The sequence below is a fragment of the Ceratosolen solmsi genome, unplaced genomic scaffold (genome assembly GCF_000503995.2).
Source record: "Ceratosolen solmsi marchali unplaced genomic scaffold, CerSol_1.0 scaffold10, whole genome shotgun sequence".
Classification (NCBI taxonomy): Eukaryota; Metazoa; Arthropoda; class Insecta; order Hymenoptera; family Agaonidae; genus Ceratosolen; species Ceratosolen solmsi.
Window position 1 is genome coordinate 13,018,001 of NW_011948412.1, and position 27,727 is coordinate 13,045,727.

At 27.4% G+C, this 27,727-nt stretch overlaps 3 protein-coding genes across 7 annotated transcripts; all 3 read right to left on the reverse strand.

The window, feature by feature from the left end:
- Nucleotides 1–7,573: 7,573 nt before the first annotated feature.
- Nucleotides 7,574–15,483, reverse strand: spab (space blanket). The gene is made up of 6 exons (XM_011496758.1): nt 15,356–15,483; nt 10,369–10,609; nt 9,487–9,607; nt 8,858–9,013; nt 8,674–8,762; nt 7,574–7,784 (listed from the first exon to the last, which is right to left on the reverse strand). The coding sequence occupies exons 2-6, from the start codon at nt 10,531–10,533 to the stop codon at nt 7,656–7,658; spliced, it is 660 nt and encodes a 219-aa protein (XP_011495060.1). The 5' UTR covers nt 10,534–10,609; nt 15,356–15,483; the 3' UTR covers nt 7,574–7,655.
- A 3,378-nt stretch (nt 15,484–18,861) lies between these two features.
- Nucleotides 18,862–22,996, reverse strand: LOC105359996 (major facilitator superfamily domain-containing protein 1). 3 transcript variants are annotated; one of them, XM_011496777.1, is made up of 9 exons: nt 22,941–22,977; nt 22,557–22,849; nt 21,447–21,723; nt 20,805–21,227; nt 20,421–20,732; nt 19,993–20,105; nt 19,662–19,903; nt 19,561–19,579; nt 18,862–19,097 (listed from the first exon to the last, which is right to left on the reverse strand). In XM_011496777.1, the coding sequence occupies exons 2-9, from the start codon at nt 22,693–22,695 to the stop codon at nt 19,054–19,056; spliced, it is 1,569 nt and encodes a 522-aa protein (XP_011495079.1). In that variant the 5' UTR covers nt 22,696–22,849; nt 22,941–22,977; the 3' UTR covers nt 18,862–19,053. The 3 variants fall into 3 exon arrangements, with proteins under 3 accessions (XP_011495079.1, XP_011495071.1, XP_011495086.1); XM_011496769.1 differs by having other exon boundaries at nt 22,557–22,996; XM_011496784.1 differs by lacking the exon at nt 18,862–19,097 and having other exon boundaries at nt 19,535–19,579; nt 22,557–22,996.
- Nucleotides 22,997–24,755: 1,759 nt separating this feature from the next.
- On the reverse strand, nt 24,756–26,741 carry LOC105360020 (chromatin complexes subunit BAP18). 3 transcript variants are annotated; one of them, XM_011496804.1, is made up of 4 exons: nt 26,377–26,741; nt 25,522–25,613; nt 25,225–25,323; nt 24,756–25,120 (listed from the first exon to the last, which is right to left on the reverse strand). In XM_011496804.1, the coding sequence occupies exons 1-4, from the start codon at nt 26,392–26,394 to the stop codon at nt 24,835–24,837; spliced, it is 495 nt and encodes a 164-aa protein (XP_011495106.1). In that variant the 5' UTR covers nt 26,395–26,741; the 3' UTR covers nt 24,756–24,834. The 3 variants fall into 3 exon arrangements, with proteins under 3 accessions (XP_011495106.1, XP_011495097.1, XP_011495114.1); XM_011496795.1 differs by lacking the exon at nt 26,377–26,741 and adding an exon at nt 26,074–26,108; XM_011496812.1 differs by lacking the exons at nt 25,225–25,323; nt 26,377–26,741 and adding an exon at nt 26,074–26,108.
- Between the last annotated feature and the right edge of the window lie 986 nt (nt 26,742–27,727).

Genomic DNA, 27,727 nt, shown 5'->3' on the forward strand with positions numbered 1-27,727 from the left:
TTTTTTTTTTTTTTTTTTTTTTTTTTTTTTACAAGCGAACGCTCTAATAGCCACCGAGTGCGCAAAATTAACGATACGCTCGACATTTTCCTGGCAATAATAAGAATATTTTATTAATATCCAAGCTAATTACCAAGCTCGCCATTCTACAAGCCAATAATGCTTTAATTGTTCCAATAGCTGGAATAATTATAATTCATAATAATCGATGAGATTGTATACTTATTTATTTAGTAATGTACTTCCTTTTATTGGGTGAATTGCTGTGAACTTTATTGGGTTATGACATTTTTTTTTCGGTATCGAACAAAGATCCAACACTACTTATTCATTAATAATCTTAATATGATGAAGATAACCGAGTCGAATTCGCAAACGTTGGATATAAATAAATAGATTATTCTTTGACTCATAAATCTCACAACCTGTGTATTGGCAACGACGTTTACCTTACGTAAATATTAAATTTGATTTTGAAAACAATTAAGACAGCAGCTTATTGCTTTAAAAACACCAAAATAGAAACAAAATCCCTATTATATAAATATAGGACAAAAAGTAAATAAGACAACGTAGGCATTTTTATGTAAATAGTCGTATTGACAATTTCCTATAAAATTCTACATACTCATTGGTTATGATCTGTAAAGTTTGCGCAATACGAATTTGAAATACTGTAAACACCACAAATTATCACAATAATTATAAGTAAATATATATATATATACCCTAACGAATAACATTTATAAAAAAAGAACAAAAAAAAAAAAAAAAAAAAAAAAAAAAAAACAAGAAATGTAAGTTATTGTTAAATCTAACATTTATTTAAGCTCTTTTAAGATAAAATATACTCAAGTATAAACACCTCGGTATAAGAAATAATGATTTTATAAATTATGACGCTTGGATAAGAAGTGGGATATAACTGAGAAGGAAAACAATAATTGAACTTTTTTTTTTTAAGATATTTAATTAAGATTTTACTGCCTTTTGATATACAAGCTACTTATATCAATAATACATATAGAATTGCTACACACACGCACGCAACACGCACGCACGCACGCACGCACACACACACACACACACACACACACACATATAACATCATTGACTGCAGTTTCCAGATGAACAATGTTCAGCAACAGATAAAATCACCAACAAATCAATAATTTCGTTTGAATACTTTATCATTACAAATTATAATATTCTAATTATCTACTTTAATTATACTTTTTGGTAATAATCTTTATATTTAGTTGCATAGTTATAAGTTTAAAAGTGATTTAAACTTAAGAAATATTATTTAAGAAAAGCTGCAAATAATTGATATATTAGAATCTACAGTTTAAAAACTTCTTTCAAATTATTCGGCTTATATAATAATAATATTTAACGCTTGGTATTTAGAATTAATTAATTCCAGCTAATATTTTGTATTCTTACGTACTATGATACGTCTATTTTATGGAATTATATGTTCATTATAAATTTCTTATGTATATGCGTATATATATATATATATATATATATATATATATATATAATAGATAATTACAAATTATCATTATAATAAATTTAAATATAGCAAAAACGTTTTAGAAATTTGTTAAATAAATATGAAACGATAATCTTCTAAAATCTATAATAAACACAATGTCTAAAAGGTTTGTTTTTTTTTTTAACATGAATCACCACAAATTCAAAAGTTTTGTTAATTATAAAATTTACACTAATTATTATATACATATATATTAAAATATTTTTATGTAATACGTGTAATACGTAATATGATGTCGATATTCAAAGTAAGTGCAACTATAATTTAATTAATAATATTACTGATAAAAGTCAGTTTGCAAGTTAATCGAGAAGACAGATACAAAAGTCTTTAATCCCAAATACATTATAAATAAACAACAATGATTGAATTATAAAATAATTACAATAACAAGCCGATAAAAATTTTTTTTAATAAAAAAATATGTCTATCTATAGAGGTATTATAAAATTAAATAATTAAGAATATTTAATATTTAATAATACGATAGTTTTGAAAAGTGTAAGCATTGGCATCAGAATAAACAGTAACGACAGTCCACAATATAGATATTCATATACATTCATTATAATTTTTCATAATTTTCACTAATAAAACATCGCAATAAATAGTGTTTATTTCAACATTGAGACAGATTTTTTTGTTATCTCCCATTAAATTTAGTTAAATGATATAATTATTTTTAAATCGTTTAAATAATATTCCTCGTATGCCCGCTATAAATTAACTATCTACGAAACATTCTAATTATCAACGTACATTTATATAATTAGTCTACTTTTAAATTGAATATATATTATGTAAGTCGAAATTTTACTGCTTTTCTATTGAAATACTTTTTGAGTCTTCGCAATTACACATTAATTTCTGCTTAATTACATAACCACAGAAGAGTGTACAAGCATTATATTTAAAATTGCACGAATTTATCAATAATTAATACAGCACTTCTTCAAATTACATCGTTCTTATACAAATCATATGAGCCTGTGCTTATGTATTTTGATAACTATTCTCAATTACTAGAGGAATTATTATTATTATTATTTTAAACACTAATTACAAAACGTGCCTTTTAATACTGTAAAATATTTTATTTTATCATGATCTATGATAAATTTATATCTAAAATTAGCCTCATTAATTAAGAATAATGCCCATACGAATACAATAAATTTCTTGGTTTCTCTGATTCTAAATTTCTACGCAGTCAATTATTTAAAACTATTACAGAAATATAATCAACCGATTATAAATCTCTTCGTAAAGATACGTTATCATTGATTATTATCTTTTCTAATACATAAAAATAAAAAATAAAATAAAATCATAGATCCAAAGTTTTCAGATTTTTTTCATAAAAGTATGAAGTTTTCACTATATGAATATTCAGTATGAAGTTCTCAGTATGAATATTTTCACTACACTTTGAATATATATTTTGTAAGCTTTATGAAATTCATCATTTTTCAATACACAATATGTTCAACACTACAATCTAAATATTTTGAAATAGCACAATCTATATTACATCTATTAAATACATACGATTTATTTTTCTTATTATTATTATTTTAAATTTTAATAAAGATTTGATAACAAATAGAACATTTAAAAATAATATTTATTTTAAATTTTAATAGTTTCCTTTAAAATTTTTATCATTTTATTTGATATTTAATTGTATCGACTATGTATTAAAAATATTAAATAAAACTTTCATATTTATATTGAAAAGAAAAACAAATTAATAATAATAATAATAATAATAAAGAATTAAAAAACAATTAACAACAATTTAATCATAAAATGAAAAACAACAAGTATGCATCGTATCACAGTATCAAAATTATTAAAATCTTTTTGTGTTTATTACAGAAGATATTTGTATGCATTTCTCATTAATATTAAGTATGTTTGAATAAATGGTTAGGCTATACGATCCTGTAATATTCTGTGATTTAAAAAGAAAAAATACAAAAAGAGCTTGTCGAATAGGTGCTATAATGATTTTAAATCATTTTAAAACCATATAACCCTTGTTTACTATAACTAGTAATTTAATTAAAAATATTCTAATTCTAATCATTTCAATATTGCGCTCAAAAATATACACACGGAGAAAAATGGTGTATTAATACTGACACGATATGACAACTAATTTTTATTATAAATTTTTGCATCACGATTATTATATCTACTGTTTTTTTAATAAAAAAAAAAAAAAAAAAAAAAAAAATTTTTTTTTATTTTTTTAATTTAGTTAACTAATGTAATATCTAGCTAATTAAACAATGTAATACAAAAGACATTAGTCTGATAATCTTCATATATACGTTACGTTACAAATATTCACATGTAGAATATAAAAGATAATATGATAATAATTAATTTCTTATGTTAATTTAAGTACTCCTCTTTAAAGCCTTCCTATTCTTTATTATAAATGTACTACATTTTTACAGATAATGCAGAAAGTTTTACAATTAAAATAATTAGTACGATTATAATTTAGAAAAGAAAAAATAATAAAAAAAACTTAATAGAAATGTAGTATAATGTACCAAAATATTTAATTTAACAATTTATATTTATATAGCGTTCAATACAATATATTATTCTTTGATCTAAATCTTTCACAAAGCTCTTATTCATCAAAAACATATGTCTGAACAATAAATAGCATAAAAATACACACTTACGTCTGCTTATTATTAACAAATAAGTCATTCTTAAAAAAGGAAAAAAAAAATATTTTCCTCTTAGTAATATTTTTATCTAAAATCATTGTTATTTTGACGTAAACATTTAACATAAACAGAAAAATTTCATTAGACAAAGCAAAGTTTTTCTTAATTTTTAAAAATTCACTTATTCACTTGTTGTTTTTAACGTTTCAAATGAAAATATCGTTTAAACAAATGTAAAAAGAAAAAAAAAAAAAAAAAATTGAAAATTTACTTAAAATCTTAATACTTTTCTACTCCTCTATAAAACTTCATTATTCTCACCTGGGATTAATGCATTTTGAATTTGTAATCATATAATACACATTTTATACAGAAATATGCGAGAACGGTGTATACTGTCTTGAGAAAATATATCATATTCGTTTGTAGGAATGTGAATTTCAATACATGCGTACATTAGAACATTTATCATACGTATATATTTTACTTCAAATATGTAATTTACATATACTGATTAAAAATAAAAGTATAATTTCGTAGTAAAATATTTATTTAAATACAGTAGGTCGACATTTATACATGCACGCGTGCATGCACAATATAATGCCATATATTGATAAATATGAATTGTAATAATTCATGTATAATACGAGCGCGCACCCATGCATTCGATCATACATACGCACGTACGCTCTACATACAAATTTTCATATACATCAAACATTCGCTTATGCACATTTATACAGATTTCATTTCATTCTACTCAATTTCAATACATTGAAACTAGATATTCTGCTTTTTAGGCATCTGAGTGATCGCTTGCAATTATTAAAATACATTGTAAACAAAAGACTTTATGTATCATGTATTAACCCTGGCTATTTTCTATGTTATGTTATAATTATAATATCATAATAATATCATTATAATGCATAAATAATAAAGATAAGAAAGCTGGAAACAATTGATTTCAACTTATACTCAATCGGGCAAAATAATAAGAAAGAAACTTAAAATGTAGACAAACATATTTGAAAATTTAAAAAATAAAATATTTCAAATAGCAAGTTAAGTGAATATGACAATATACAATTATATAATGTGTGAAAAACGTTCGCGCTATCCTTTTTCTCATAATATATTATCACAGTAATTTCAAAGAAGTGTTTTTCATCTGAATTAATAGAATAATAAAAATCTCTGAAAGATTATTATTAATATTAAATTATAAACATAGTACGAATAAAAAAAAAAAAAAAATATATATATATATATATATATATATATATATACACACATAGGTGCAATACATGAGTATTTATAAACAGATATAAAGCATTTATCTGGAGATAGGAAATATTAGGCGTAATATATTAATTTCAATATATATCTTTATAATTTTATTAAATATACTTACTAAGTTAATAAGATTAAATATATATATATATATTGAAATTACGTACGTCTATTCAATTGAAAGATATATATTCTAATCGAAACGTTTTCAGCATTTTCATTTATATATATTATTCATTTTAATTAAAAATTATCAATAATCAAATTATTTATAATCTATAGAATTTAATTTGCTATTTTACTATTTAACGCTGCTGTGCGAAATATGTCTTACATCACCGAATGAAAAACAGGTACATATATGTCAAAATGACTTTTTTAATTACATTTACTTGCAATGTCAGTCACAACTCAAGGATCATTCGTGGTTTTCATCTCAGAAGAAGTAAGTTGTTGTATTTCACTTTTAAAAGCACTTTTCCTCACTTTTGTGCATTCATAGATTATTATATATATATATATATATGCTTTCAATGAAATACGTTACAATGTATATTTACTATATTAATATGCATAAAGATTAATGCACAAATCTTGATATGTGATGTATTTTTCAGTCGCAGTAAAGTCATCAATATTATTAGTAGATATGTAAGATTTACGCATATATATATATATATATATATATATATATATATATCGTTATTTTCTAGAATTTAAATAACCGTATGACAATGCCAGCAATAATTTTTAACTTTTAATTTTTAACCGATTAATTTTTAACCAGCCTTTTATCACTTAATTGGCGTGAAAGTACGCGAAATAATATTTTATATCAAATTATTCGTTTAGTAATACTTCACTTAAATGAATCTATTAAAAACAAATACCGATTTTTTTCCCTTTTAAAATATTTTTTAATAATATTGTATAACATGCATCGTAAATATGAATTATAATATACTATTATGCAATATATTTGTATATATATATATATATATATATATATATATATCTTTATATGCTTAAAATTTGAACATAAGTCAAATAAATGAATTTCATAATAATGACATTAAACAAGGAATACTAACCATAATTTCATATTAATTAACAAATGAAGAAAATTTGATATATATTCGCTTAATATTTAACTTTACAGTTTAGTTTTAATTTCTCTTTTATTTCATAGTTTCATCGACTCTATTTAATATATTTATAAACTACAAATTCAATAAAATATATAATTTTGGAAATATCTTCTAAATTCTTATAAGAATTTTATTAAATTTCCAATAACTATGAACGAGTGTTAAATAAAAGAAAAAAAAAAGAATTATGTATATATATATATTTAAAGATCTTGTATCTTAAATTGATATCTCAAAAATTCAGCCCAATGATAAATGTAATAGATTTGTTTTTTTATATAATTAATAGTTGTATTATATGTAAATATTGTTTTGAATAAAATGACAGGGAACTTTTTTCGAAAAAATTATATATCTTACAATCACAAATTGTTATTCGAACTTCCCGACAATCGGGAAACGTTTTAAATATTGAAATATTATTGATAATATTTTTTGAATATATTGAAAATCATTGAAATATATTGATTTAATACATTAATAATTTTTTATTTAAATATATTTTTGCCCCCTATAATTTAAGGTTTTTATCCTTTAGTATTGTAAATACTTTCTCAAACTTTCATAGTTTTGTCTCAATAGAAAGACATACTAAATACTATAATAATTGTTTTATCGAGTATTTAATTGAGTAAAAAAAATAGTTTCTTATAAGAAGAGTATTTTAAATTAAATAAATACTTAAATGTAAATGATATATTTTCTCATGATAAAATTGAGTTGTAAGTAAGTCAGTACTAGAATAATATCAATATAATGATTCATCTGGCATCGGTGAATCCATACCATTGAATCTTCTCGTATAATCAATAAATTCTATCAAACTTGTCTATGCGACTAATTAGCATTAGAGTTGAAAATTTTTTTTTTTTTTTTGTAGCTCGATCAAATGCGAAGCGAAAAAATCTTAAGAATAAAGGAAAATCTTAAAGAAGCGAAGGAAGTTGCTTATTGAATTTCTCACTTATACAATCGATTTTGCTTTCCGGTAATCCGCTTCTCGCCAGACGTGTATTGGACAATTTGCTTCACTTGATTCGCTGCCACTGGGCCAATGCAAACTAAAGGATCCTTGAAGTACGAACACATCTGTAAATCATTTATGGATTTCTGTATTTCATTTAGCGATTGTAGATTGTGTGGTTGAAAGGATTGGGCGTCATAACGAAAGTGAAATTGTGAAAATTGTAAACCAAATGGGACATGTGAAGGGGATAATATGTTAAAAGATGGCAATCCGTCTTAAATTTTGAATTCTTAAACTTCATAATAGCACATTACGTAGTTACTTATAAAATACACAATAACATACTTTTAAATACTGAGTGATCGTTCGCGTTTCTCGCTTAATAATAAATTACTTTTAACGTTTAATAAATACGCGCCGATTGGACTTGTAGAAGAAAATCAAACCTAATTTCAAGATATATGCAATCATGTCTGAGATAAAGTTAAAAATTGCAAATAAAAGAACAATAGTATTTGCGAATGCAATTGCAATGTTTACTACAAAGTTGATTTTATGAATATCGACGAGCCGTAATACGCGTATAAGACTCGAAAACAAACTTATTCTCGTACAAAATTCCAAGTGAAAATAGTAACTCTATGACAGCAACGATGAAGATTAGTTATAAAAACTTTACACGTTCTATGCGCATCTTGAAAACAAAAAATCTATATACATCTCGTATGCTCAATAATTATATATTTAAAGCTTATACGACAAATAATATAATAATGCTTATGTTTTTATGACTTGTACAATAACAATCGCACCGATACATAATAATAATAATAATAATATAATAATAATAAATGTAAGCGTGCCTTTACCAATATTGCCACTATTTACCAATATTGCCCGATAAGAATGAAGAAGAAAAAGAAGGAAAAAGCCCCCTCCCCCTCTTTTATCACGGGCGCACATTACATTACTCAATCATGCCAATTAAAATGTGCATAAACGCTGCAATACCTTTCTTGGGATCTGACGATGTCGTCGTTGGAGCTGACAGCAAAGACCTCGGCTAATATCGCATTCGCCAGACATGCTGCACTGCTCGCCTGTTTCATTATAAATAATGATTGAGATAATAATGATGGATGGCCCTTGGCTACCAATCGATATACAAAGCAATAAAAAATTACGCAATGCTCACTGTATTGCTTATTTGATGTCACGGGTGGTTGGCAGGAAAGGCTGTCACTACCTGCGACTTCGGCACACATAAGTCCTGTTTCGCAATCATTGTCTCTCCTGCAAAGCTCACCCTGTTTAAGACCGTAAATGAACATGCAACGTCCTTCCGGCCATTCTACGAATTGTACGGATTTATATATACATGGACAATTTTACGTGATTTCTCATACGATATGATTAATGTATAAATTTTTTTTTACTATATATATATATATATATATATATATATATATATATATATATATATATATATATATAGATAGATAGATAGATAGATAGATAGATAGATAGATAGATAGAAGAGCTTTAATGTCAAAGATGCGTGGATCATCTCTGTGCATCGATATATTGTCGTTGATTGGATTGTAATTAAATTTATCTTTCGAGCCAATATTAAAAAATTATTAAGCCGATAAATAATTCAATAATACAACTACTTTTATACGGCACTTTAATTTCTATCGATTTTACGACAAGACAAATAATTTTCTTACACATCGTATAGCCTCTAATACAATATATCGATACCAAAGCCTCGGAAGATAAAAATTTAAAATATTTAAAAGTAAACTTATAGTTGGTATTTACCTCCATCGGGATTAATGCAAACGGAAGCAGCACAACAGTCCTCGTTGGTGTTACAACGTCTCTCGTAACATGGCTCTTCCGCTCCTTCGTCTAATCCATTATCATTGAAAGAACCGCCATGCTGTTCATACATCAATTAATCCAATTATTAGGATATAAACTTATAGCCAATCTGGCTCTCGAACATTTATTCGCTCATCGACTCGAACGCGGGTGAAACGTTATTTATTATAAATATGCTTATATAAATCGTAAGTCGCAGTTGCGATAAGCGATAAGCGAGCAATTATAATTGTCCAAAATTTAGCTTTGATGGATTTATAAAGGCCATCCTTCATTTTTCGGGATAATCGAGAAGCCTTTAGAAAGAAGAGTGCAAAAAATTTGCCGCCATTTACAGGAGTTTAGCTTTAAATGAAATTTGCCAATGAAAATGTTGAAGAAACTCGAAATTTTCCTTGTAAAATATCATCCACTCCCTTTATAATCGCTCATTGATAGCTTATCGCAAACATTTGTCAGCCGACGGCTCGAATATTTAATTAATAAAACTATGTTAAAAATTCTCAATGATATTAAAAATTTTCATGGAAATGCGGTAATAATGTTCAGCTCTCGGCAATTCACATGTTAATTGACTTTATAACGAAAAAGAAAAATATCTTAAACATACGATAAAATTAGTTCAGGATTTCTTCTTTCATCTCGTAATAATAGATGGTTGGACATTTTTCAAATCCACTCTGAGCTTCATTATGCATTTAAATTCCAAAGCTTTGAGCTCTAAAAGTATTTAGTAGTTACCAACGTAATGCCAATGAATTATTCATCAGCCATCAAACGTCATTCGTGCCAATACCACGAAAGCTTTCGAGCAAATACCTGAAGAAAAGCAGACGATCGACCTGGGTACCCTCCATGGCTCCCATATCCCATATTAGAGAGCATCTCTGGACTAAAGCGATTGAATAGACCACCCCATGCATCTACTTCGCCATTAATGCTGCTTGACAAAACTGCCAATGTCAGCATCACGTACGTTTTCATTTTAGACAGTTTGCGGCGATCTCTCACCTCGATTTTAATCTCGATAAGTCTTTGTCTTTGTAGCGCACTGCTGTACCTACAATTAAATTATCACACAATGTCGAATTATATTTTGAAGTTAGCTACTGGAATAAAAGTAGTTGAGCTTAGAAAAGAAAAAAAGAGGAAGGAAAAACATTCGTATTTAACAGATCCTCGAGGTTCATATATGACATTGATTATACATCAAAGCAGATTGTAAAATGAGACTTTCATCCTCTCAATGGGGCTGAGATAGAATTAACAATTGTTTTCTCGATAAGATTACATACTTCGATAAGCATCATACTTTCTGCGTTTAATACGGATTTGTATAAATTAATGGCCGAGTGCGCCATTAATAGCCGAGTAACGCCATTAATTACGATTAACACGAATACAATTGATAAATTGATTAAATTGATCGGTATCGATGATATTCTTTATGATAGATTGTGAAAGATCGAGCAACGAAAATCTTCCGAAACCATTTGATTTTACATACAAAAGTAATAGTCATTTTTATAGGCTTTTATAATAATAAGTAATCGAGGGTTTAGTCGGGGTAACGATTGTTTATCTCGTGCAATTACTGACGTACAACAAATTTAACCAATTTTCTTTTCAATAAATCCGCTATATACATATTTCAAGAAGGTTTGAGTATTTCTATTGTTCCAAGTAGATATAGATTTTTGGATAAATTTATAGAGTAGAAAAAAAAAAAAAAAACTGTATACAATAAACGTTTTTTCTTTTAAAAGCGTGCATTTGCATTAAAAATACTTTTTCAATTTTCTTTTTATATTTTGGTAAGAAATGGTTAGAAAATGGAGTAACAAAGTTTTCTAATTCTGCAACACATTCACCTATTAGAATTTTCGATTCGCATAAGAACAATCTGTCGATAGAAGTTCCAATGAATATATGAGAAGTTATATACTTCACGAACGATATTGTCATAACAAATTATTTGTTACACTTGACCCACTCAAACAGATGCACACACTCACACCCTAGAGAAGCCAAACCAACATATTCAAGTTTTATCAGCCGTACGATGTATATTTAATTTTGCTCTACGAACTTTTTTTGTATTATTCCATATTAGAACCATTACATACTTAAATGCATATGTATTCGTTATAGTATTGAAAGTATTAATAAATAATTCAAAATTTCAGTTTTACTCGAGATATAAGTTTATTGAACTTATTGAAAACCTATTGAACTTATTCATAAACTTATTGAATGCTGTTATTTGATCTTGAATTATGCCTTGAATAATCAATTACCGAATAGGGTAGCAATTTCAATGAATGCAAGTTAATTAAGAAATAAGTTACTGGCTTAATACGTTATTTCTCTGAAATAATAAAGACTATAATGTATCGTAATTAATCTTTTTATTCCATTTTTTGGTGTCAAAGCTGTAATTATATTTCTATTTGTTAATAAATAACGTGTCTTTATTAACCTTCATTCACTTATTATTATCTATTTTTTTTTTCATGCAATTTCTTAATAAGTTTAATTTTATTCGGTCATAATATACTTCTTTTTTTTTTTATTTATCTACAATTAATGTATTATTTTCTAGAAAACATATACATCATCAATTAGTTATATATAAATATAATTTTATATAAATTTCACAATAAATTACTGTAGATTATTAAGTATATAAATATACCGTATGCGCTAAATTTCTGCTCAACTAATTTATTTATCATAAAATTTTCAATTTTACAAACCTTTCAATTTCAATTTTCCAAAACAAAAGTAAATATTCAATTTAATCAACTTAGACGTGTTATTAACGAAATAATAATATATAGTGATAAACAGAGTATATTCCTTTCAATCACTTTCGAAAATAAATTTTAGTATATATTTGAACAAATAAAAAGACAAAAAAAAAGAATTGTATCATATGATATCATTACCTCGTTAATAATATAGATTTGATTTTATCTCTTAAATATTATTTAACAATATCAAATGTTTATAACATAATGTAGCTTAAAATCATATGTCTTAAAAACAAAAAGCCATAAACGTTATATAAAAATGAAATTTAAAATAATTGCACAAGATATTCTACATCTTAAATTCTTTTTTCTTCATTTTTCATCGAACCTGGAAATACAATAATAATAATAATAACAATAATAATAATAATAATAATAACAATAATGATAATAAATATAAAATTAATCCATTTCAAATTTTTCATAAAATCCTTATTAAAAATTCGAGTAAAATCTTATTTATCAGATATTATTTATATCTCATGCTTCTTTATCAAAAGTACTAATCGTTATTATTGAATATTATGTTAAAAGTTAATTTTCATGTTCTAGTATAAATCTTTTTTATTAGTGCGTAATTTACGTAACTAATTAGCCTGTAATTTATTTTAACATAATATTGATACGATTCTAGTCTCTAAATTTTTATACGACGTTTATGTTAATACTGCAGCAATACAAATATTTCTAAACAGTTCAGCAAATTGACTCATGTGCCTCCGTTTTACATTTTGTGCACAAATCTAATATCAACAAGGGCAACTGGTATAGAAACGACCATTTACGTCAATGCAAATTCACTTCATCTATTAGTGTGCAATCAACGAATTGGTCAACCGTACATACATAGTAAAGTACACACGACCGATATTCTTACTACAAACTAACGTAATCTGTCGATATAATGATCGAATCATTTAATGAATTAGGCTCATCATTGTCATGTATCTATAATAATGTTTTACTCTTTTTTTTCTTTCTTTTTATTATTATTATTATTATTATTCAAATAACTGACATTTGGAGAATAATAAAATTCATAAAGATGGAAAATATGTGATTTAAATACTAGATTACAAATGTGGCAATAAAAATAATTTATCAATTACTAAGAGGGTAAAGAAAGACTTTTATAAATCAATTATTCTATCGAGTCTTTATCGTATCTTCCATTTATTTAAATCGCTATTTTACATAAATTTTATTGCAGACAATCGATTAAATCAAAAGAGGCACTACAAAACTATCAAACTATATTAAAAAAAAAAATAATAATTTAAGTTAATATATTCAATATAAATTGCATTTGTTTATAATGTCGATCGAATAACTCTAAATTTCATATTTTTAACACAATATCTATTTAATTTCTAGATTTAATGGAACAACAAAAAAAAAACATTTTTACTATGCATATAAATAATAATTGTATATTGCTTTATATATCTTTATCTATCATTTTTCATATAATTAAATATAATATGAGCTAAACATAATCTTAACGCATATAAAAGTATTTGTATTTCAACATCAATTGATTAGATTATAAAAATTTGATTTTGTACTCGATTAAATAATAATCTAGTCATTATATTGAAATTAGTGATAATATCTGTAGTTTTATTACAAATTATATAACTAATTATTTTTAATAATGTATTATTATACTTAGCAACATATATAGTAATACATACATACTTAAAGAAAGTTCTTATTTTCAAAAATATTTATAAACCAAGATGCAGTACGTTTATAAATTTTACATATAAAAAATACACTTTATAAATCATTATATATAATTGAATGCTGATATTTGTTTATGTATTATCAAATTTTTAGTTTCTATAAAATGACGAATATCATATGCGCAAATGACACACACACACACACACACGCGCGCGCGCGCGCGCGCGCGCAGAGGTTAATAATACTGATTAAGACAGTACAAAAAATGAAATGATAATTTTTTCAAGATAATATTAAAAGAAATTTTAATGTTGATCGATCTCTTATTTAACACACTGATATTGTGTTATTGTAATTTTATTGTCATATTGTATTATCTATAATAATTGATATTCAATAATTAATTGGGTAATATTATAAAGTAGCGGTAACAAATATATCATGAAAGATAAAAATGATTTTTTGGGTGAAACTAATATTTTTGTTAAAATAATTCTATACACAATTCATAATATGTATTCTTACTGTATAATTCGGATATATCGCAACTTATTTCACGTAAATTACTGCAATTTAAATTACTGCAAATAAATAAACTTGAAGTATTAAATTAAGTTGTTAAAACATTCAAAAATTCATTATAAATAATAATTATAATTAGAGTAGTATTTTATAACATTTTTTGAACTTTAAGAAGCCTAACTTGACAAATAGCCAATAGCTTTTAGTATAAATTGAATTAATCAATCTGTCGATGATGGTGAATAGATTGGTTGAAAAAAGTTTTGCAAAGCTATAAGATAATTCTACATAAATATAACTAAATCAATAAACATTTTTAATGCAATTAATTCATCAAAGATTATGGTTATTATTAATTTAATACTCGGCTTACTTATTCTTTATCAAGAGCTTAATTCTTATAATCATTATCACTTTAAATTAAAAAGAAAAAAGCATAGTCTATTTTTTTATGTGCTGTTCCAGGTGAACTTTTAACATACGTCAGCCTCGGGTACCTGTGACGATCGATTTTATACTTCGCAGTTCTACTATAGCACCCCACCATCGTACATTTACGCAGAACCCCGTATAAAAAGAAAGTGGTGGTATATTGTTTTACTTGATAAAAGTAAGAAACAACAAACAGCAAAGGGAAATGAATAATAATCCGATTATTCAATTTACGAGAAGTTATATCTGAATGTTTATTATTTTTTTTTTTTTTTTTTATATTTTCTCTAATGAAATTATTGCCTCGCTATGTATACTAGTCAATTATGCAAATACGCGTAAGTAGTACACACCTTTTGTTGTCCACAGCACTTGTCACTTTGTTTTATTACTAACAATTAACTCAACAAGTCTTTAGGAATGTGGATCCCGCAAAACTGAAAGATCTGTTACTCTATGTGACAATCTCTAACTTCTGACGTAGCGCTGACTAACTATTAGAGATGATATATATATATATATATATGTGTGTGTATATATATATATATATATATATATATATATATATATCGGCGCATGCGTTAAATTATCCGTTGGTACTCTGGTCTCTCTCTCTCTCTCTCTCTCTCTCTCTCTCTCTCTCTCTCTCTCCGTGTGTGTGTATGTGTGTGTGTGTGTGTAATTTTGTCTCATTTTTTAATTACTTTATCTGCATTTCGAATTTCTTAGCTTACATTTTCAGAATAAAAAAATTAGAATACGTTAGATAATCCACAGATAGATACAGCTTCCCAGTTCAATTATCCTTCTTAACTAATCATTATTAATATAAAGTCTTAAATTTCAATTAATAAATAAACTCAAGATACTTGTATATTTATATAATAAAATTATCTTTTATATGAAGGATATGTAATATGATAATTGCTTAAAGTACCATTAATTTTCATATGATGCATATATATATATATATATATATATATGATATCGATTGGCAATTATTTGTTTAAATACTAGAATTACTAGAAATCAGTAGAAATTTCTCAATGCGCTTTTGTATGTCTAAAAGAAAATATCTGTAATTAAATAATCAACCTTCTCCAATAATTACATCTATTCGTGCTCATGATGCATTAAGAATAATTGTTAACAAAAAACTAAAGAAAAAAGGAAATACGAGAGAAACTAGATTTTAATTTAATTTACCTATCTTTTAAATGGAAAATACCATTCTCTTTCTACTATCCTTTATTAAATCTATAAATATATGAAATACTTTTTGCCGTATCCTATATATAATCGAGTTTATTCGACTTCATCCAGCCATTTTCATTTTGTTTTACTAAAAAAAAATGTTGATATTAGGCTGAGTAATCGAGTCCAGGGAAATATGCAATACTAGATTCATTGTATAAAACAAATTGCTCTCAGAAGTCCGCAATGATGCAAAAATATCGTACAAAATAGAAAAGGAAAAGAGAAATACCACAACAAAAAAAATGCGTCAAAATAAGCCCAAATAACAAATACATAAATCGCGAAATATTTCACTTCGCGCTTCTGACGCATTTTGTTTATATGTTGTCTAATGATAACAAATACACTATATTCCAACGATGTTCGAGCACTGTTACGAATATCGCAAAATGCGAATGTAAATGCATAAACATCTGCAGATTTAGTTGAAAGTACAGCTTCCGTGGCGAAATTGGAAGGTCCCATTTCTAGTTGAATAAAGCCATCTATTTTTCCATCTGAATCTTCTCTCTTGTACATATCTTTGCTCCTTAATATTTTCCACGCCGTTTAACCTTCAGCAGATGTAAGAAAAATTTGTCTCTAAAAGCCATCACTTTTATTAAATGATGAAATAAAGTTTATATTAAGATTACTGTAGCGGAAATGTAAAGCAATTAAGTAGTCAAAGCAGCCTCTGCTCTCTATTTTTCTATTCTATTTTTCAAACTCTTTTTAAAATTTTTATATTTTACATTTCCATTTTATATATTACATAATTTAAATAATTTCGTATTTTATGTATCAGTAGTAACACAATTTATATTTATTAACATTGAGTCCCTCTATATCATTATTTTTATAATATTTTCCATGAAATCGAAGACTATGTTAAAGTACAAATATTAATTGACACGAATACTCGACTTTAAAATTGAAGAATAATAGACAATTTATGATGCAATTTGTTATTAAAATCCTTATGAACATGTGAGATTTTTGTTACGAGATAAGATAAATAATGAAGATTTTCATGCAAGTATAAGCAATAATATTTTAAAAGCTTAGTAATTTAAAATTTATTGTAATCTTTCGTATATCAAATTGAATTAAATACAAAACGATTTCACATTTTTATGTGAAATACAGTTATAAATTATTTACGAATTTATAATAATTTTACGTTGGAAAACTTTTAGTTATATTTAAACAATAAGTTCATCGTGTATAATCAGACAAAAACTGTACGTATTTCTATCGTTAAAAAATTCTATTAAATCTTGTTAAATTAATAGGTAGAAAAGAAGTATCATATTAATTTATCTATTATCAAAACATAATTAATTGGTACATTATTAAAATAATTATTATGATATGCATTGTTATAATTAATTTTATGAAATTTTATGACTTTTCACTCTTGTACGTAAATTTGTTCTTGGTATTTTAATTAATGCAAAATAATTATCATTTCATTGTAATATAAATATTATTTACCTTTGTTGTATTAAACATTGAATTATATAATTTACTTTTTATAGACAAAATGAATTACAAACTCGAATCTTAGTTTATTAGTCGCATAAACATGAAGGTCAAATAAATATAAATTATCATTACTTTATTCCTATAAACTGTTCTATTAAAAATGAAAAATATTTAATAAGGAATGAAAAAATAAACATAAGCAATAAGTTAATATTTTGAAAATTGATCAAATTATACTAATTTCATACGCCTTTTCTCGTATAATAATTATCAATGAGTTGTGAATAATATTTAAATTAGTATAGATGCGTGCACGCGCATAACGTAATTAGGATACTTAAAATTTTTAAAACGAGTTGTTTTAATGAAGATTAAAACTTTAACGAGAATTTTAATTAAAATTATAATTTTAATGACAATTAAAACAATTATTTATGTATAATATTAATTAATAGAGAAACATTTTATGATATTATTGAGTAAAATAAAACAAAACAAATGAGTTACATCAATACAAATTATAACATAAATATACATATATATATATATTTTTTTATTTTTATTTTTTATTAATATGTAAAGAAAATATGAATATATAAATGAAAATAAAGTGTAATAAAATATTTAGACTGCATTAAGGAAATAAAAATTTATTTAAAAAAACTTCATGTTACATAAACTTTTTCGCATAATATATAAAAAAAAAAAAAACGGTTTTATAATGTCTTTAAAATAAAATGCTATCGTCAATTGCTCGAGAACCTTAAATAAATTTATAAATTATAATTTGTATAAAAAAATTATCAAAAAAATTTTATTAAAATGAAAGTAATAAATAATGTAAGAAAATTAGTAAATAAACAATGGAATAACATTTATTTAATGCGATATAAATTTTAGCCACCAATATGTAATACAATTGTCTATCTATTATCTTAAATTTGACTAATTATTATTGTTTTCATTCTGTGATATTATTATTTGTATCTTTCAATAAAAAGTTTCTTTCTTTCTTTCTTACATATAACATCATTTGAGCATGCTTAATTTACAAAATACACTTCACATGATTAAAATTATATTAACGTATTTAGGCAGATCATTATAAATATTTTTACTAACACAATTATCGTAATATATACATAAGAGATTCTTCGCATCATTAAATGTATAAAATATAAAACATAAATCGTCTTTGTGGACCCACATTTTAGTAGAGAACTTGATTTAATATAATTGTGAATTCTTTTCATTTCATTTTTGGCAAACAGCACCATTGTCGCTAAAACTCATTCTCTCGTTTCATCTTTAGCATAATACTAATACATCACAGACATATGCTGTACAATGGGAAGACACAGTGAGCGAATTCTAATTTTAAATATATATATATATATCTTTAACGTGGATCATCCATAGACATCTTATTTATTAGTAATTATATTTTTGCACGATGCTCGAGACTAATAGTAACCTGCTTAAATATACAATAAATTCAATGCTTTTAATAGAAAAAGGTCGATACTACTCGATAATATAGTGGAGTTAAGATTGAAACTTAATATATAACTTTTTAAAAATTCGAGACATTCGTAATAGCCAATTATCATAAATAATAAATGCTGGAACGAACGGCACATTTATATTAATTAATTAATTAGTAATGACAATCATTTACGCACATTGCAAATATATAAGTCTATAATAAAACAGAGATCTTGCATCTACATTCATAGGATTTCCTTCTATCATTCATTGTTAGTTTATATATATATAAAAAAAAAGAAAAAGAAAGAAAGTACAATTTATCATCGCAATGCACGATAAGTAGTACCTTTTATGTGAACTGGAGTCTGAAACATTTCAGATTTCCAATTAGGAATTTTACAATCTAAATTGATATGATTGTCACGCTTGTAAGTCATCGTCCGTTACCTCGGCACCAATTCGTGTTAGATAGCGATTTCTCATTCGCGTATCTGACTGGGGTTGTAGCAAATCATCTCCAGATAAATCTGAAGTCGAACCATCCCCTGATAATAATTTCTCTCTTTCCATTATCTGTGGTAAACATGGATTCTTTTCGTATAGCTCGCGTTGCTTAGGAGACATGTTTAGATAACCGCCGGTGGAGTTTGAATCTGATATCCAGATAATGATGGCAGTGATCAGCGAGACTGAGAATATGGTAATTTTATTATTTAATTTCTTACATTTCGTAGATTAAATCGTTAAAGAATATTTTTAAATGCTTTGCAATACTTACTCCAGAGCCATGTAAAGAAGAACATTTCGAGCATAAAGTAACCGTGATTATCAACAATAATTCCACAAACTATAGATGTTATTGCTAGACCTAAATTCTGAAGTGCTTGAGCACTATGAATTGAAAGAAAATGGAATTCATACATATACACACACACGCGCGCGCACATATATATATATTTATTATTATTATTTTTTTTTTTTATGACAATTTTTATGCAAGAGAATGCCCTAATTATTAAGAACTATTGAAATTAACAATAATATATAAAGTATTAAACATATCACAATGATAATTATAAAAAGAAGTACGATCAAAGATAAGTAAGGCTATGATGGACTTTAATATACCAAGAATATCAATGTTAAAAGTTGTATCTTTTTATTAATAAGTTGTATTTAAATGAAATCAATTCTTAATTAACTTACATGCCATAAGCGGTCCCCAACTGATGTTCAGGAATAATTAAAGCAATCAATGGCCAAAGGCTACTTGCGAGCATCGAATACGATAGTCCCAAAAGAATCATACACACGTATGGACTAACGTAGGTAAATGCAAGCAGTCCATGTGCAACTAATGAACCAATAATACTTAAAACGAGCCAGAGGATATTTTTTCCAGATTTATCAACTAAAATACCAAAGAGGGGGGATGCGATGGCAGAAATACTGTAGACCATTGAATTCACTGTATTAGCGACCGCTGGCTCAAATTCATATTTACGTATGAAATAAACTCTGAAAAATGTTAAGTACTTTAGAAGTTGATATAAATGCAGATGATTTTAAAAATCAAGATTAATTACTAACTTTCCTAATGAGACAAACGGGAATATCGCTATGTAATAAGAGACGCAGATCCAAGTGACCAGCCAAAATATATTTTTAAAATCTTTGACATCCGTCAATCGAACAATCGTGGGCTCTTCGCCTTCGTTTCGTCTTAATACTTTTTCTGCGTGACTATCCATACAGCCCAAAACAAGGGTACAAATCATGGAAGCGACGCAAGTGAGGGTTGCGAGAAACAACACCGTTCCAATACATTCTGCTCCAAGGTAACCTAAAGTTTTTGATACGTAATTGTATATATCCTCCATTACTAGGAAATTGACTGTCGAGCCTACTCTGGCAAAACTCAATTGAAGTCCAAACACCATATTTAGTTCTTTGCCTTTGAACCACAGTACGGCGTAGCTGTTCTGAGCTACAGCCAACGATTCCGCTCCGATTCTAATAAGAAACAATTAATATTATAAACAAAACATATGGACATTAATTAAACTAAATACTTATTAGTGGGTTTTTTTTTTTTTTTTTTTTTTTTTTTTTTTTTTTGTATTATTACAGCTCGAATGTTATTATAAAGTATACAAAAATTTAAAGAGTTCTTAGTACTTTGTAAGAAAAACCAAAATTTATGCAAATTTGAGTATCTTCCATTATACGTACCCAAATATAAATCTTCCTAGCATCATTAACCAAAATACATTTGTGTAACCACCTATAGCAAAAATTAGTTGCCCAAACAATGTCAGGGACATATATATGATAGTTCCCCATCTTATTCCAAATAAGCTGTCGAGGAGAAAGCCTCCGATAAAACATAAAATTACATTGGGCCACGAATAAATCGAGTATAGTAAAACAAATTTTTTAGTTGACATATTTAAGTCATTTTTAAAATTATCTTGTAGTGCTCCAGGATTGTCGTAACAAAAGTATGAACCTAAAATTTACAATGGTAATATTAATTATGGATATGAATACATAGTTGCATACTTAATTTAACAAATTCTATGCTATTAAAATGTCGATTATAATGCGTAAACGCTGATTAATCGTTTAAAAATAATTTCCCACTATACAAACCGTGTAATTTTTAATACGCTCTATACATTAATAATTTACCAGTATAACTTCAATTGCAAAAATATCCTTTTAATATTCTATTACTATTCTTGATAAAACATATATATCATTTTTTAAGCAAAAAAAAATATTAACAATTAACGTTACTGAGAATCATAATCTCTGATTTTTTGTTTTTAAGAAAAATTATTAAGCATGAAAGTTTTCCCTAAGAAATAATGGCTTGTTTGTGGCTTGTTCAGCTATTTATTATCGACGACATAAAAAAATTTAAAACCAAACAATGCGAATTCCAGATAAAATAATGTCATTAGTCATTCTTAATCATGAAATGGGATACATTGGTTATGTTCTAAGTCTTGTAAAACCAACCATCTTTGTCATTAGATAAATATCAATAACATTTGAATTCAATTTAATGACCAATTAAAAGAAAAAAAGAAAAAATAACATTAAAAAAAAAAAAAAAAAAAAAAAAAAAAAAAAAAAAAAAAAAAAAAAAAAGAACACATTGGGAATATTTAATTATAATGTAAGTCTGCAATGTTGGAGAAAGAATAATAAAGCTTTGACAAATTTACATTATAAGCACTCCATATGGAATTACATACTCCATAAATATTACAAGTCATAAATTGGAAAATAAAAATCGACACTCTAAACGACACTGTCTTTGTCCAGTTTATTTACCAAATCCCATGAAACACATAAGAGCCAGTCCCAGAAATCTGAACGGAGCTCTTTTTGGACTGAAGCATCCTTGAAGCGAAGGATCATCCTCGGACCTGCTAAGAGTCACTTCAGGACCATCCATAATACCGCCTTCCATATGTCCTGCTGTTTTTAAACTGTTTGTATGATATTACGTCCTCGCCACGGATCCTTTCCCTTTCAATTTACCAAATCCAACTCTCTAGCTAAACAATCACCAAAGATATTCATATCTGTTGACAAATCGTGATTTCCCGTTTTCACTCGAGCTCCTATTAAAAGTGTAAATAAAAATTTTGTAGAAATACAGAGACCAAGAAACAGTCATTGTCGTCTGTCGATAAATAACACGGCACTACACACTGGTAAACAATACGTCGTAGAGAGCGAGCATTTGGAAAATCGAAACAACAGTAACAGCAGCAGCAGCAGCAGCAGCAACAGCAACAGCAACAGCAACAGCAACAGCAACAGCAACAGCAACAGCAACAGCAACAGCAACACTCTGCGTGTGAAATATCAAGTGCAGCGCTGCGTAATAAATATTGCGATCGATCTCGACGCGTCGGAAAAAGTATTTTATACGCACACACCGAGATGTTATTGCCCCTAGATGGATTTTAACATTTATTATCGAGTAGCACCGAGTATGAGTCAATAGCGTCTATGGGTGGAGCCAGTATGTAAGGTTCTGCTAAGTGTCCCCCACTTTCGCTACGATATTGAAAATTCCCTCCCATCAATCCTATTTTTCTTCCTTTTATCTCCGCGCAAACGGAAGAAAATGTTAATTTATTTTTCAGCAGGGCCCATTACAAATTCACACCCTTATTCCTTCAGTTTTTACAATTAACGATTCCCCTTTACTGCGACTAATAATAAGCTCGTATTCGAATTTATTATATTTTAATAAAAAGCCGTTGAATTTTTTTACTCGATTAGCCAGCGCTTAAGGGACATTTAAATAAGCAATAATTGAATGAAAGCAAATGTTATTAAGTTCTTTAATTGCACGTTTAGGGAGTAATGTTTCGTCCTCTGAATATGAATAAATTATTATTTGTTTGTGTTTTTAAAAAATCTTTGTCATATTTGATTACCGTGAAATGTTGCCACGGGAAATACTTCCACTAAGTTCCAGCATGGAATTATAAATATTCTTAATATTTTATTTTTTTTTTTAATAATATAATGTGCGTTTGTACAAATAGAAAGTAATAGAAAATTCATGCGTTTTACAAAGTAATCCGAGTTTTATAAGTCTGTAAACATATCTTATATAAGATATTACGTGTCTCGAATTAATCGTTGAAGTTATTAGTAAATATTTTTAAAATCCTAATATTATTAAATAATCGCTTATTAACAATTAATGGTAAGGAGGGTGTCTTTTTTTCTTTCTTTTTTCTCATTATTCGACGCACATACATTGATCCGTCAAAGATAAATTCGTTGGTAAATGTTCGTTGTTGGATGCTTGCGAACCTTTTCGAATTTAACGTTTAATACACAATTTCTCCTATAATTTTAATTACCCATAGAACGTTGAAAAGTACACGTATAAAATGTTTGTTTACATGCACCTTCGAATCTTTTTACGGTAAAGAATTAAAAATATTCAAATTTAAATATTCAAAATCCATCCAAACATCCTTGTAATTATTACTTTAAAAATAAATAAAAGTAAATGCCAAGATGTAAAATCATTGGCACATAATAAGTTTTCATACGAATGGGAATATTGTGAAATAAAACGCTGCAGAATATCTTATTTGTCATTACTATCATTGTATAACAAATTTTTATTGTAAATACAAGTCATTTGTCTTAATCTAGGAACTTTCCAAATCTACAAGTACAAAACCTTATTTTAATGAATTTCAAGATCGCTGTTATGATTAATCGGTATATTTAAAACTTTGCACTTCGATGCTGTCGTTCATAAAAGAATTTGTAATAGTTACATAAACCAACTAACACGATATATTTAAATTTTTACACTTAAAAAACTTATTTCTCTATCTTATTAATTATAATTGCAGATACTATGGTAAATACATAAATAGTAAACGTAAAACTGACATTCCTAAAATGTTTTTTTACTAAATTTTCTTATTTTTGAAAGATGTACTACGAGTCTAAATTGAAAATAGTTCTAACCGTTGCATGGACTTTTTACAAAAGTAATTGTGTCGAATATATACTAATAAGCAAAATTTAAAAGAATGTTTACAACATCTCAGAATAGATGTAAATGTTACGACGTAACCTCTTCCGTCGCACCGTCAAACTCCAATTTAACCTGGCACTCTTCCGGTAAGCCTTCGACATCTACTTCGGATTCAGGAGCATTTAGCATATTTAATGTTACTTCGGCCGACTTGCTCATAAGTCCAGGATTACTAACTGTCTGCTTTTGCGTTTGTACTTGCTGGACATTCGATTGTTGCGTACTTTGCTGTTGCGCAATAATTTGCTGCTGTCTAATGGGTACGCCGGCTTCTTCGAAAGCCTTTTTCTTAAGGGTCGATCGAATCTGTGATCTAAAAGGAAAGCAACGATTGTCGTCAAAAAAAACCACCTTCTGACTGAGGAATCGAGCGACGACCGTTTTCTCGGAGCCAAATGAGCTTTACAACGAACTTACACGGTCCTCCCTTTGATGTGATCGCTAATTTTGTTTAAGTCTTCGCTGAAGGTCTTAACCGAGTGACGGAGCATCTCAATTTCCTCGTCAGTCCACTTACTGCAGTTGCAAGCGTAAGCATCAATGGATTAACATTATAAAATGCACACAAAAAAATTATAAATTATAAATAATGCTACAAATGGCTAAATAAATCGATTAGAAAGTAATTGAAATAATTATGATTATTATTCAGAGAAACGAGTATTTAATAAGTGAAACAGACAAGCAGCTAAATGTATAAGTTGAGTTGATTACCCAGTTGGAGAGTCGGTCGTCGGATGTAATTCCATGGTCAAGTCGCCCAATTTCGTAAATGCTGCCCCAGCAGCGGTGAAAATTTCACCAACCTATCGAACAATATGATACATTTGTTTTTCAATCGTCACATTAAAATATGTGCACTCTTCGCTTGTTTCGGTTGTCAAAGACATTGGTGATATAACAAAACACAGCGATTCGTACATATAACAATGTAAAATTACGAGCCGTTCCTCCTTAATAATCAATTAACAATTAACAATTAATCACATTACGAGGCACACTATAGACAACTAATGCAAAATGCTTCAACGATATTAACGTAAGCCGAGCAACATAACCTGAAAATTTTCAAAATAAAAAAAAACCAACACAAACTTGAGCACGCGTGAATGCATTATTTCGGATAAGCGTTTAGTAATAATAAGTACGATATAAAGTCTTGATTTATAAAAAAAAAAAAAAAAACAAAGAAAAGAAAAAAATAGAAACCCCCATAGCAATGCCCTCGAGATAAAAACTTAAATAAAAACAAAAGCAAAACATAACCTTTCTGCCGCTGTTTAACTCCATGGTGCGATATATATATAATATATATATATATATATATATATATCGTACTAAAGTATAGAAGATCAAATGTTTTTTTTGTGTTTTTTTTTTTTTTTTTTTTGGCTTCTCGATGACTATTAAAGCAAACAAGCTGAGGATTCAATTCCGAATGACATATATTTGGAAAATTCACAGATGCCGGGTAATGAGCGACGGAGGGGGCAAGGATATGGCAAACGTTTGATAGTTTCTCGCGATACTTGGCGGGAAAAGCGTCTCAACTTATATTTTTCGGCTTACCTTGCTTGCGGAGTTCATGACAACGTCTCACGATTAGTGTCGAGCTCTCCCCCACTTTCCTACTCAGCCCTACCGTGCAAACTTTTTCATTGGTCGAACGCAGCGCTGTGCTTATTTTCACGTACGTCGTTTACAAAATGGGCAGGGATGAAGGAATATATTTTCTCGATTAATTACGATAGGCGTTGTTTGCGGCGGTTACATTGATTGCAGTGATTAACGACCTAGTGATTCTCCTCCCGTGGTCGTATACTTCCTTTATGATGCACTAGCGACTGGAAATTATGATATTACGTTTAGCCGAGAGGCGAGTGCTTGAGTATATCAGCCATGCGGCGCTTGCGTACGTCCCTCGGGGTTCGCTGGAAAATAATGGACGTAGAAAAAAAAAAATAAAGATAAAAGAAATGAAAAAAAACTCGGGTCCCAGAGGCTCGGGGGACAGAAAAGCGGCCCAAGACTTTGGTCGATGTGTTTGCGCGCATTACGAGCCAAAAGAAGAAATTGGCAAAAATAATGTTCATTAAATTTCCCGGTGCGCGAGCAATGTGCAATTTGCCGACTTAATTGAGCATTCATATAAGTTATCCTTACTTTGGCGCCGGCGGTGCAGCTTTTACGAATAAGCATTTAGTGATTCGACAGCAGTGTTAATATTTATGTAGCAACATAAATCGTTAGCAATCGTATGGACATTTGCATTCGATTCGTTCAAACGTTAACGACGGCGTATAATGGAATATTCTTATAAAATATTGTCATCAAACTTTACAAGATTTTTGCCCATCTGCAGTGTCACGGGGCGGGGCGGGGCGGGGGGCTGTTTTCTTTATTTTTATTATTATTATTGTTATTATTATTATTATTATTATCGTTAATTAATAATAATAATAATTATTATTATTATCGTTAAATATTAATTTACAAGAGAATGCCCGTTTGTTACATTTAATTTCAAATAGTTCGCAATCTCTTCGTGTGAAATTGGGAGCCGAATCGCGCGTGTCGTGTTGGCGGATTGAGATTCGAAATCGAATTCCAAGTCGAATTGGCGAATTTCGGTAGGTGCTGCCATCTCGAAGTGTGCCATAGTTGGCCGATGAGCAGAATTTGCAATTCCATACGCAATCTAATTGTAGGCATCCTGTCGTTTAATTACCACACATGCACACGAACGTTACGTCTATAGGATAAAGTGACGTGTAACGTCTTAACTAATAGCTTTTTATAAAATTCAATTACAATTACTATAAGAATGTCGTATGTATAGAAATTTTTTTCAAACTGCAAACATTTGATTTATCGACCAATTATGAAGTAATTGTACTACTGATTTAGTTTATTTTTTAAA